This window comes from Leptonychotes weddellii, chromosome 9 (assembly GCF_054177405.1).
Source record: "Leptonychotes weddellii isolate Sample4059 chromosome 9, ASM5417740v2, whole genome shotgun sequence".
Lineage (NCBI taxonomy): Eukaryota > Metazoa > Chordata > Mammalia > Carnivora > Phocidae > Leptonychotes > Leptonychotes weddellii.
In genome coordinates, this window is record NC_138377.1 from 29,813,405 (window position 1) to 29,826,678 (window position 13,274).

Here is a 13,274-nt window from a genome sequence, read left to right on the forward strand (position 1 = left end):
CTGGGAAAAGCGTAGGAGCAGATAAGGTCAGAAAGGTAACGGGCCCGATCATACGAGGGTCATATAGGGCCTTGTGGACGTTGTGAGGGCTTGGACTTTATGCTGAGTGAGGAAAACCACTGGAAGATTTTGAGCAGAGGAATAACGTGATGTGACTTACGTTTTACCAAAATCACTCAGGTTGATTGGTTGGCATTAGACAAAAAAGAGGCAGGACAGAAGGTAGTAGATGAGGGAGGAAGCTACTGCAATAATTCAGGCAAGTGGTAACGATGACTTGGCCAGGGCTGGGCATTGAGGTGGTGAGAAGTGGCCAGATAGATGCAGATGCTGTGTGTATGTTGATGGTAGAGCCAGCAGAATTTGCTAATGAATTTAATATTGGGTGCTGAGGCGGGGGGGGATGGATTTGACTTCAGTTTTTGACCTGAGCAACTAGAAAAACAAAATTGCCGTCTGAGAAAGGAAAGACTACAGAAAGAAGAGGTTTGGAAGAAACAACCAGGAGTGTAGTTTTAGGTGTATTAAGTGTAGTAGACACCCAACAGGACATTTTGAGTAGGCAGTTGGATATAAGTTGGATATTTACTTCTGGAATTCAGGAGGAATGAACAAGGTGGAAACAGGGATCTAGGCATAATCAGCAAACAGATTTAAAGCCATGAGATTATGGGGCGCCTGGGTGGCTCAATCGATTAAACGTCTGCCTTCGGCTCAGGTCATGATCCCAGGGTCCTGGGATTGAGCCCCTCATCGGGCTCCCTGCTCAGCAGGGAGTCTGCTTCTCCCTCTCCCTCTGCCTGCCACTCTGCCTACTTGTGCTCTCTATCTCTCTGTCAAATAAATAAATAAAATCTTTAAAAAAAAAAGCCATGAGATTATATTAAATCACCAAAAGAGTGAGTATAGAAAGAAAAGAGAACAGGTTCCTCCTAAGCCCTGAGGAAATTAGGAGGAATCAGCAAAGAAGATTGAGAAGGAGTAGCTGGAGAAGTAGAAAGAAAACCTAGAAAGGGTGGTGTCCTAGAAGCCAAATAAAATTTTTCAAGGAGGAGGAAGCCATCAGCTGTAGCAAAAGCTCTTGATAGTTCAGGTGGAAAACAAGACAGATTTTTAGATGTAACAATTTAGAGGTCATTGGTGACGTAAGGGGCAGTTTCAGTGGAGTGGTGGGTGCAAAAACTAGATAAGAATGGGTTTAAAAGACAATTACAGAAGAGAAATCAGAGATGGGGAGTGTAGATGACTTGGTCAAGGAGACTTTTTACTCAGCAAAGGAGAGAAGTGGAGCAGCCACTAAAGTGGGATTCTCTCATATCTGTAACATATGAAAAGCTAAGAAGCTAAGAAACACCACTATAGAAGGAAGCCTAAGGTGTGAGAGTAGAAGGAAATCTAGGTGGGTCCCAGATGGTGCCAGAAGCAGGCTAAAGACTTGACTTTTTGCCTTGCCCTGTTCTAGGAGAGTCCTCCAGAAGTCTTCATAGAAGGCATTTTCCAGCCAAGCTATAAAAGTGGGAAGCTACACACTTTGGAGAACTTGCTAGAGTCCATTGATCCAACCTTAGAGAGCTGGGGAAAGTATTTGATAGCTGCCTGCCAACATTTACAGAAGAAGAACTACTACCACATTCTATACGAGCTGCAGCAGTTTATGAAGGTAATAGCCCCTTCCTGCTCTCTACCTCTGTTGATGACACCCTGCCATGCGGGGAGACTATGCAAGATGAGGGAACAAGACTATCATTGGGTCCCTGGCCTCACTCTTAGACCAACCCTAGAGCAAATCCATGTGGCTCTCTAGCATTGTTGAATAACATTAGGATTTCCATCCCCATCCCAAAGAGGCAAACCTTAACCTTGTCAATAATAGCATTCTTCAGAATTCAAGGAACATGAAGGTGAAAAAGAGGTCTGTGGCAATTTTAAGATAAGCATGAGGCATGAATGCAGAATTCATAAGGAATGATGGAGAAGTGTTTTTAGAGAAGATGTATGAAGGAGAGGGAATGAATGTCTCCCAATCTGTCCGAGGGTTGCAAACACTAAATCACAGAGAAATTGAACCACTCAAAGCCAAAGTGAGAGCGAAGCCAAGCTGAATGGAGAATCAGAAGTATCCTTTTTGAAGATCTCTTCTGTGGTGGAATAAAGCCCTTCCCGGGAGCTCAGCCAGTCAGTTTTTTGCTTTAGGATCCCTTGGGCTTAGGAGTAACTGATACAAAATAGCTGTGCAGCTGGTGACAGAAGTGGGTGCTGGCAACCAGGTTTCATGGGTGGAAATCAGGTCAGAATTCTCCTTACACCATACCCTCCAGTATCCCTGATCTCATTTGACCTGCATGTTCATTTTCCTCTTCTAGGACCAAGTCCGGGCCGCCATGACCTGTATCCGGTTCTTCAGTCACAAAGCGAAGACTTACACGGAACTGGGAGAGAAGCTCTCGTGGCTGCTTAAGGCCAAGGACCACCTGAAGATCTACCTCCAAGATACCTCCCGCAGCAACCGAAGGAAGAAAACCACCTTCTTCCAAAAGAAGATGACTGCAGCTGATGTATCAAGGTAGCCCGAGGCTCAAGGAACAGTTAGAGTGGGCAGAAGGGCTGGAATGGGGTGTCTGTTGGTGATGAAGCCACTCTTGTCCATTCCTGAACCCTTGAAAGAGAACCACACATCTAAAGGGAATCATTCCTGGGGCACCTGGGTGGCTCAGTCGTTAAGCATCTACCTTCGGCTCAGGTCGTGATCCCAGGGTCCTGGGATCAAGCCCCGCATTGGGCTCTGTGCTCCGAGGGGAGTTTGCTTCTCCCTCTCCCTGTGTGTGTGCGCGCTCTCTCTCTGTCTCTCTCTCAAATAAATAAGTAAAGTCTTTAAAAATAAATAAATAAAGGGAATCATTCCTGAGTGACAGTGGCCAGTACAAGCCTGGAGAACCTACAGAGGAGCTCGTAGAAGAGAGCGGGGGATGTATTAGGATCAGACCCCTTCCAGTAAGCAGGCAAAAGAGGTCCTGCGAGATGTTGGCCTGCCCCCATCTCCATCTTCCTTTCACGCTCCTCCCTTCTCCCTTGCTGAGCAGCGGTCATGCTGGCATCCTGGGGGCTCCTCCACACACCAAGCCCTTCCCTCCTCTCAGTCTTTAGGCTGGCTTATCCATTCACTCCCTCTGCTTACAACACAGCATCTAAAGTAAATGCTGCACCCCGCCTTTATTGCCTTTGTAGGCCCAGTCGCTAAATATTTTATGTGTTCGTTCATTATTCATCTCTCCTCTAGCCTGTGAACTCTGTGAGGGCAGGGTTTGTGTCCCTCTTGACCTCTGTTGTTGTCTGAAGCACGTAGGTGCTACATAAACACTTCCTGATTCGGGGCCTGGACTCTCTCTGGTCCCACGGAGCCTCTGGCCCCTCGGAGGCACCTCTGTCCAGGGCACCAGACCACCCTTTGTGTCTTGTTGTAACTGCTCGGAGAGTATTTTGGATCTCTTCTTCCACCATATCATTTCTTTTGCCTTTTCCAATGCCATCTTCTCATGGTGTCTCAGTCCCCCGGCTCTAGTCACTCCTGAAGCCCCTCATGAGGCTTGACTGTGCGTCTCCTGTCATCATAGGCACATGAATACACTTCAGCTGCAGATGGAAGTGACCAGGTTCTTACATCGGTGTGAAAGTGCTGGGACCTCGCAGATCACCACCTTGCCTCTGCCAACTCTCTTTGGAAATAACCACATGAAAATGGATGTTGCCTGCAAGGTACATTCGAATGTTTCAGACCTCTGACAGACTGTTCTTATCTTTCAGAAGTTTACCACAATTGTTATCGTCTAGTTAGTATTTCAGTTGTTCGTTTGAAGGCTGTCTTCCCACTAGAATGTGAGCCACAGAAGGCTGGGATCAAGTCCATTTTGATTACTCTTGTATCCCTAGTGCCTGGCACTGAGTAGAGTCTCAACAAATACTTGTTGAATAAATGGCGGCCCTCTTTCTTGATAGAGGGGCTACTCCGTAATTATTGCCTCTTTAAGCACATTTCCCTCTCCTTTTCAGGTCATGCTAGGAGGGAAAAATGTGGAAGATGGTTTTGGAATTGCATTCCGTGTTCTGCAGGTATGACTTGAATCACTCAAGATAGATGGAACTGGCCACAGTTCCATGAGAGGTTATTCTTCAGAAAACTTTTATCCCAAGGGAAGCAGATACACATATACGTCACGAATGAAGTCAAGGTGGCTATTACAGAACTGTGTCAGATTCAAGATTCTCGGGCACTTTGCCAGAAGCCAAGTAACCAATGACAAATTCATCAAGAGCTATCAAATAAAGACCTGAAACCAGGTTCCCCACAGCTGTTCCCCTGCACAGCCTCTGCTTGCCCTCTGAGGGGAGCATGGCTGAAGGAAGTGGCAGGGGGCTGGTAGGGGTCCTGTGCAGCAGGAAGGGCCATCAGCATCAAGAACTGCCCCTCCATCCATCCCTAGGAGTTGGCTCAAGGAGTACCTTTCCTGTGCTTGTGGTCAGAGGACGCAGGTGTGACTGTGGCGCTGGAGCAGAGTCTGGAGCAGGGCACTGAAACCACAAGGGGCAGAGTTTCTCCAGACCACCCCCCACCACCACCCCCCACGCTGGCCCTCCCCAGACAGTTCCACACAGATACCCTAAGGACCATCACTCTCTGGGCAAGTGGGGTCTGGAACACACTGTGTGTGTCTCGAGGATCAATGGCTTCATGAGTGATCAGACTGATTCCTTTCTATTCCACCTATTTCAGTGTTGGAAACAGCTCTCCACACCCAGATACCCCTGGTGGACAGGCAGAGCCGCAGTTCCTCTCAGACTCTGTCAAGGATTGTCATAGATTGGGCCTACCAGATTGTTTATCTGGTAGTTTCTAGCAAAGCAGTCTTTTGGTGAATTGGTCTGTTTCCAAATACTAAGGCATCTCTTGGCCAAGCACCAAGTGTCCGTAGCAGCAAATACCAACCCCCAACATCCCTTTCCTAAGACAAAGGTGGCTCATTAGAAGAACGAACTGGCCTTGGGAATTTGATTAGAATATTTTCAGAAAGTGGCATGGCATTAAGTGAGGTATACCATGTTAGATATCAAGGTTACGATGTTTATGGTTGCTTCCTGAAATGTCTGCCTCATTCCAAAGAGGAACTTTCTGCTTGTTTTTGTTTGTGTGTCATATGAGTATTTTCTATTGTGACTGCAATCAATATGGCTTATCTACACCAAGCAGAGTGGGGGCTTTTTAAATGTTGCCTTCCTTCCTACTGCCGGTGTCCCCTGCTCCCCTAAGCCCCTCATTCTGTGTTCTAGGACTTCCAGCTGGACGCCGCCGCCACCTACTGCAGAGCTGCCCGGCAGTTGGTGGAGAGGGAGAAATACAGCGAAATACAGCAACTGCTCAAGTGTGTCAGTGAGTCAGGCATGGCGGCCAAGAGTGATGGGGACACCATCCTCCTCAACTGCTTGGAAGCATTCAAGAGAATTCCACCCCAGGTACGCTCACTCCTGTACCTCTTGGTTCCTCCATCTATTTCATTGTCTTCACATACCCCCTCTTGGTTTTTCTGTTCCCCACGATACATTCATGATGTATTGAAACTCCGCAAGATCCCTTTATCTTTCTGACTCCTCTGTACTAATGGTCTCAGCCAAATCAACCCTTCCCTGGAAAGAAAATTCGTGCGTATAACCTCTATCCCTGGCAGGTGTCCCTCAATATCCACTGTCTAACATGTGCACCTGTGGGCATACCCATTTGAGCTTCTCCCTGTGATTGTAGAGGAGGTCAGGGTGGGTCTGCAGATAGTCTTTGAGCCTGTTGCCTATGAAATTGTCCCCCTGTGGCCTCTTCGTGGGGTAAACAGAGCCACATCCATGTGTGAAGGCCAAGGACAGTCCCCTCGGGAGCTGTTATTTCTCCTCAAATTCCCAAACCTAGTGTTAATCATTAGATTTCCTTTGGTGTTCTTATAGCCGAAGTTGAGTTTAAAAAGAGAACAGGCAGGCTAAGGCTGGATTGGGCCTCAGCTCCCACGCTGGGGACTCCTCATCCTCCTCTTACGACTGCTATTTCTGTTCTGCACAGGAGCTAGAGGGCCTGATCCAGGCGATACACAGTGATGACAACAAGGTGAGTAGAACTGTCTCCAAACCCTGTTCGTGTCATGAGCAGCACCTGGAGCTAACCTTTTCACCTTTATCCCTTGCTCCCCACAACAGTTCCATTCAACCTGTATCTCCACTTCTTTGTCATCCAGAAGTGGAGCAGGGGCCCAGGCAGGGGTGCAGAGGGAGAAGGTAGATGGAGCACACACAAACATTGACTTCATGAGCCTTTGTCTTCCCACTTCTTCACCTCCATTTTCATGCAGAGCTTCTCTCAGAGACCCCTAGGAAATCCTTCACTTCCATCTTCAGGTTGACTGACTGAATGAGGTTCTCAGAGTGGGTAGGCATTTCTTTATCCTGGAGGGAAAAGGGTACCTTGTACCGGAAGGAAAAAACCCTACCCAGCCCTTGAGCAACAAATAGCCATTCGTGTCTCATTCTCCAAGCAGGCTACTTCCCTGCGGTCAGTGAGCTCTTCTCTATTGAGTAGGAAATCAGTGCTTCTGCAAGGAGTACCAGGCAGAATAGAAGTACTCCCAGTTGCTCCTACTTGTGCCTAACCACACGCTCATCCACCCGCCATCTGGAGGAAGGCCCACAGGCCAGCAGAAGCATAGGAAAACCAAGCCAGACTGCCCTGGCCACTAGCAGCGGGAAGATCTGCAGCTGAGTCCCTCCTGAGGAAAACTAATGTCAGGCACATGGCTTCTTACAGAAGCACAGAGCTGCTCCCCATGGTAGTGTTGCTAATCCTTGGACTGAATTTGCCAGGCCTTCAGTCGAGGGATTAGGGAGAATATGTTCCGAGCATTTCTTCATTTATGCTTGCAGCATCCAGATGACCTCTTATGGAAAGGATGGAATTCTAATATTCTGAATTGTAGAGAAGTACTTTTTCAAAATCATAGTGAGAATCGAGCAGCCAGGCCAGACACCCTGGTTCCCTGAGTCCCAAACTGCAGTCCTTTTCCAAGCCTTCAGTGAGCTTCCCCCTCAGTAGGACAAAGGCTGTGTCCCTGGGAAAGGCATGCATTAAAATCTCGACAGTTCTTACTTTTTCAGGTCTTTTTCTCTCAACAGCTATTCTCATGCACTTAAGTGATCTCAGGCCACAAGGTCCTGCCAAAAACCAGCCTTACTCAGTTCCTATTTCAGACTTTCTGGCAAAATGCCCTCCTTCTCTAGGTAGGAATCTTGCTTGCCCGCTTGTGATACTATGTTTAATGCACCATAGGTACTAAGTAGAGCTAAACCCGTGGGTAAGAGCAAACATCCTGGGGCAGCAGGTAGATACCGAGACAGCAGGCCTTGATCATTTAGTAAGCTTAGAGAATATCCGGCATCTTCTAGCTTTAGCAGACTATCTGTAGTTGAGCTTAGGAAAGAAAGACTTCAGCGACCAAGACAGAAAAGAAGGTGGAAGGTTGAAACATGAAGGGAGAGGAGTCCCTTCCAGCCACCAGAAGGGACTGTCACAGCAGAAGGGCAGCTGCTGGTGGAAGCTCTGAGGCAGCTCCTGAGGGCCTGGCTGTTGGCTGGCCTAGAACACTGGCAAACCAGCAACGTGCTGGTGAGGTTGGGGCCAGGGAAGGCATGGGCTCTGGTCTCCACTACACTGGGGCTTTATGAGGTGGAGGCCTCCAGGATGCAAGAGAGACACCCCTCATACCCAAAACTGAGACGCTTCTGATCCAAACAGCAGAAGTCAAGTCAACGTGTGATGAGACCTTAATTAGACCTTTTCTAATGGTGTGTGTGCATGTTCCTACCTGAATTTCCAGTTACAAGATGTTAAATACAGCAGGTCAAAACAGAAAAACAGTGAAAGGGGTATCTGTGTGTGCCCATGGTAAGGGAGAGATGTGATGTTTCGTCCATTCGTGCATTCATGCATTCACTTAATGCATATTTATTCAGTTCCTACCGCATGCCAGGCCATGCGTGCACTAGGCACAAGTACAAGAAGTAGAAAAAGCAGACACCATTCCTGTCCTCATGGAGCTTAAAATCTAGTCAAGGAAACAGACATCAATCAAATCATCACCCAGACAACTATAAAATCCTCACGTGTGGGCAGTGACAGTGCTGACTGTGAAGCGAGGAGGAAGCTGGAGTGCCCAGGATAGTGAGGAGGAGAGCCTCAGAAGCAATAGACAGAGGCCAGACTCCGCCCACCTGCCTGCTTACTTCTTTTTGAAATTCTGAGATTATTTGTAATCATTATAAAATAACACAGTATAATAGCTTAAGGTCCAGAATATTTAAAGCGTTGCTACAATGTAATGAAAGACAAGAACCCAATCATTAATTTGGTAGGTGAGAAGTTGATCTGCCGAGCTCTGGGACACAGCTCTGTGTTTGTTGCTTCATCATCCGTGATGGTTTCTCTCTGGCTGTCTCTTCTGCCCCATTGCCAGGTTCAGGCCTACCTGACATGTTGCAAACTGCGTTCTGCCTACCTGATTGCCGTGAAACAAGAGCACTCACGCGCCACAGTCCTCGTCCAGCAGGTGCAGCAGGCCGCCAAGAGCAGCGGGGACGCAGTAGTGCAAGACATCTGCACACAGTGGCTTCTGACGAGCCACACCCGGGGTGCCCACGGCTCAGGCTCCAGGAAGTGACCATGGGCAGCGGGGCCTGAATACTGTGGAACAGGAGAGATGGAGATGATCTCTACCTCTTTCCTCCTGTGCAGTGGGACTTCCCTGGCTCTGCCCCAGGTCGGAAAGAGCTGGATTGGACCCTACTTGCCATCTTGGGCAAGGATAGGACCTTTCACGCCACGCAAGTGCCATGTTTCTGTAAAATTGTGGAATCTGTATGTTTGTCTGGAGATGGCCAGTTCTTTCTACCTCAGAGTGAGTGAGTGTGCGTGCACTCTCCTGTGCACTCATGTTTACGCCTAAGCATTTCTGAACAAACAAAACAACCCCCCCACCCCCCACCAAAAAGAGGCACTTTTACTTTAGACTTCTGCCAGTCTGAAAACCTTCCCTGCGTTTTGGTTCTTAACCCGGGTCATCCTATTTGTATGCAGTTCCCTCCGTGTGGAGATGCTCAGTAGCTCCTCATAACTAGAAGGGTTTTACAGAGAATTCTAGAGCAGCACCAAAAGGATTGCCTCTTATTTCTTCCTTCCCCTCCCCAAATTCAGAGATGGCCTTGGGGCAAGTGCTAATTGTGGAATAAAACTGGTCCATGCATGTCCTGTCACAAGCACAAGGAGTTACCAGGAATCTTTGGAAGGTAGTGTGAACAGAAGGATCCTCAGGTGCCGGCGTCTGAAAACTGTGGATTCACACAGTGAGGGGGTCAGAGCCCCACACACCGGCAGGCAGGGCACCGTCACATCCATCCCACAGGGAGAGAAAAGTGAACCTCTCCAAACAAGAATGCAGGAAGGTTGCCGACAAGCACAGAGCTGGCTTCTGCGAATATCCCTGCCACAAAGAGAGAACACGGCTCCCTAGTCGAGAGTGAAGAGAGAAATGGTAGCCACGATCCTAGGACTAAAATGGCTAGACTGCCTGTTTGAATTACAGTCCTATTTGTGCCCCTTTAAAATGGTTAGGAAACTGCTTCCTCTTCTCTCCTGCTTCTCCACAGTCTCAGCAGGACCACAAGATGAAGACGCAGAGGCCCAGGGTCATTGAGAGGGCGGTGCACTTCTTTGTCTTCACAGAGGGAGTCATGGGTTGGGCCTGTGGATAAGAGTCAGAACAAGGGGACAATGAATAGGTCCCCATCCAGTTGGTGGAAAACCAGGTGAAGTACTCCTTTCATACTCCCACACCAGATGCGATTTAGAAAGGGTCTGTCATCCTTAATGACTTGGATTTGCAAATGAGGGCCCTGAGGAAAGCTCTGCAACTCTGAGCCTCCCACCAGCCGGAGCTCAGTCTGAGGATCTCACATTTGTTGCTGAGACAAACAGGAACTGGAAGCCAAAGTCAGTATCTCTGGTGCTTAGACCTATGGATTTCTCTCTGAACCAGGTGTTTTGATAGTAAAAAAATAACTATTATGGGCATCTGTCAAATTCAGAGCTTTGGTCCTATAGAGAGGAGAAAGACTCTGCACAGAAAATATTAGATCTCTTTTTGGAAGAAGTTTAACAAGTGAAGTGGTTTTTCCTTCTTTGAGTCATAGAATTGTCTGTCTTCCAGGAAATGTCATTCCCTGGCATCTGCTTGCCCTTCAGAGTCTGCCTGTCCTCTTTGCACTGAACATAAGCACTTTATATGAATGGGTTGCAAATCGTGCAGCTTTTAATTTGGGATGTTAAGACCAGATTTTTCTGATTTTTTTCCTCTAACTAGTTGAACTATAAAATAGGTAACCATTGACTGGACTAAGATGAGGCTAAAGGTCTTTGAGCATCACGCTGTGGTCTCCAGGGAAAAAAAAGTACATGTTGAAGGGTTGAATGTTTTACTACAAGCAAGCCACAATAAAGTGTCTATCCTACCAGTTTCTTGGCTTTGTGACTTTTTTTGTGATGTCTTGCTCTTACCCTTCCCTTCCTTTTTGCCTTGTGTTCTGTGTGAAGTGAAACCACGGGTGGGGGAGCTCAGATGGTCTTCAGTTCTTGAATTTTCTTGAAATGATTCCCATCATAACTAATGACTCTTTGGCTAGGATTTATCTCAAGTTTCCTATGTGTTCAAAACTATTAGTGTACTCTCTACCACCAGAAAACTTTTTTGCTTCAATTGGGGTTGTAGGTGGAAGTAGGTTATACATTCATCAGGTATAGAAAGTAAGTGAAAAAAGTCCCTCCCATCCCTGTCCCCTCAGCCCAGTGCTCTCCCAGAGGCCACCAATGTTACCAGTTTCTAGTGTATAGTTCCAGAGCTATCTTACTGTGTAAACTAAACAGCAATGACTAAAATATTCCATGGTGAAAGATATGCCATAATTATTTAACCAGTCTCTTGGATATTTTAGGTCATTGCTATCTCTCACCACTACAAACTATGCTGCAGTGAATTATCTTGTCCCAAATCCCCTGGACAAGGATGAATGGATGTGTGCATTTGGCACATATTGCCAGTGGCCTTCCAAAGAGGTCATAGCAATGAACTCTTCCACCAGCAGTGTAGGACAGAACCCACTTTCCCATATCCTTGCCATTGAACTTTGTGGCTCTTGGCCGGTCCGATACATGAAAAATGGTACTGAACATTTTTTTAAGCTGCTCATCATTTTTAAAAATCCATATGTCTTTTTAATATCAACCAAATTGTAAATCTTCAAAACCAAGTGTAGGGTCTTTGGGGAAAGTAGAACTGAAGCTTAAATTGTTTTCTTGCCACCCTCTTAGAGCATGTGTTTACAGTATAATACTTAAGCCATGGACTGTAGCATTGCTGCCATTATCTCCTTTCCCCAGAAACATGACCTCTTCTAAATTTCTCATTAAAAAAAAAAAAAAAGTTCAGAAATTGTGATGAAAGTAGACCTGAAAATCACCTGGTATGGACATGGCACAAAGATGTATCACAGCACAGATAATTAGAACACCCAATCTAACTCTAGGATAGGGGACTATAGACTATGTTTAGAAACCTGAGACACTCCAAAGTTACCAGTTATCTTTGGCTGGAGCTTAAACGAAGTAGGTCAAATGCTTTTAGACTGTCTTCATACCCAAGCAACCAAATATGAATAGTCCCATAACCCAAAGGTTATGGCCTTTGTTGGTCATCATCTCTTCCATAGTAATAATGTCGACTGCCCTGTCCTTAAAACTTCCAATTCCTCTACAACAAATTCATTCCACATCTGGTTATTGAGTGGCTTTCTTCAGTGGAGTGCTTTCCTGCTCGTTTCTTCATGTTGTTATTTCTGCTTGGAACCCTTCCTTCACAACCTCCCAGTCTCTACCCCACCCACCAGTCTACTGTTGTCAAAACCCTGTCTTCAGGTTCATTTTATGTCCCATTTCCTCTACAGATTGTTTCTCTTACTATATACTTCCTCTTCATCCTACTTAAAGGCTGAAATTCTTCAAGGTTCTATCCATTCTCTCTTGACCCTTATACTCTCCAATACAATCCCATAATTTCAGCAATCATCTTGGCTTGCTGAGTTCTAAACCAAAGCTGTCCCTCTTAATTCCTCTCCACATCAGACCTGCCTTTTGATTGTTTCCAGGAAGTCACCCACATGGATGACCACGTGGCTAATATTATAAAAATATTAGCAAGTCCAAAATGGAACACATCCTGTTCTACCCACAAACCTGATCTTCCTCCTTCAGTGATTTGTATTACTGTTATTATCACTGTTAGGCATGCTGCCTGGGTTAGAAACATCAAGGTTTCTCTGTATTGACTATTTCTTCCCATTCCTCATTCAAACCTTCCGGTGCGTACCATGCATCAAGCATATATCCAGTTGGAAGCCAAATGCTATTATCATCCTACCTTTCCAGTCAGAAGAACCTCAATTTAAAGGAAACAGGAACTCAAACAATGGAAATTTGGCTCCTGCTATCTTTTTAGAAGTAAATTGTTAAATTGATATGTCACCTGCATGAGATTGCACCCACAAAGAACCATAGCTTTTTTTTAGAGAGAGAAGTGACCATAGAATACATTGAATGCATCTCTTATTTTTTCATTCAATTATTTATTCAACAAATAAATACTGATTACAGTTACATAGTGAGCTGCATGCTAGAGATATAAAGATGATCGAAATAGACAAAGTTCGTGTGCTCCTGGTACTTACAGAGTCCTCACAGATGTCCAGTCACTTGCTGTACTCACATGTAAAATGTTATTTGAGCAGAAGTCCAGGGTATAAATGAGAGCTCTCGGGAGGAGCACTGGATATGGGCTCGAGGGAGATCAGTGAAGACTTTCCAGCAGATGTAATGCCCAGTATATGAGTGGGGGTGGGGGCGGGGTTCCCGGCAGAATGAACAGCTTATCCGGGGGTCCAGAGACAACAGAGCATCTGACTGAAAGAAACCAAAGGAGTCAGCTAGAACCCAGTCAGGGTGCTGTGACAAGGTCATGTGATGTCTTGTAAGCTTGTTAAGGAGTTTGGGATTTAACCCATCGGACAATAGAAAGACACCAGAATGTTTTAAGCAAGAGAGTAACATGATGTGACTTAAATTTTTTTTTAAAGATTTTATTTATTTA

The 13,274-nt window shown here is 46.2% G+C and overlaps 3 protein-coding genes across 6 annotated transcripts in view; 1 reads left to right on the forward strand and 2 right to left on the reverse strand.

Moving 5' to 3' along the window:
- The window catches only part of RAD51B (RAD51 paralog B), a 780,046-nt gene that overhangs the window by 618,011 nt on the left and 148,761 nt on the right, over positions 1–13,274 (reverse strand). The gene's annotated exons all lie outside the window — the stretch shown is intronic.
- The window catches only part of ZFYVE26 (zinc finger FYVE-type containing 26), a 72,347-nt gene that overhangs the window by 53,746 nt on the left and 5,327 nt on the right, over positions 1–13,274 (forward strand). Inside the window, exons 36-42 of one of the 3 annotated variants that reach the window (XM_081829413.1) lie at positions 1,463–1,660; positions 2,364–2,563; positions 3,612–3,753; positions 4,048–4,107; positions 5,323–5,505; positions 6,098–6,142; positions 8,538–10,593. In XM_081829413.1, coding sequence (XP_081685539.1) covers positions 1,463–1,660; positions 2,364–2,563; positions 3,612–3,753; positions 4,048–4,107; positions 5,323–5,505; positions 6,098–6,142; positions 8,538–8,741 — 1,032 coding nt within the window. In that variant the 3' untranslated portion in view covers positions 8,742–10,593. The other 2 variants (XM_081829415.1, XM_081829414.1) reach the window with 2 other exon arrangements.
- LOC115942756 (uncharacterized) overlaps positions 701–13,274 on the reverse strand; it is a 300,514-nt gene continuing 287,940 nt past the window's right edge. Inside the window, exon 5 of one of the 2 annotated variants that reach the window (XM_081829437.1) lies at positions 701–833. The gene's annotated coding sequence lies outside the window, so the exon portion shown is untranslated. The remainder of the gene's footprint in view (positions 834–13,274) is intronic. The other variant, XM_081829440.1, reaches the window with a different exon arrangement.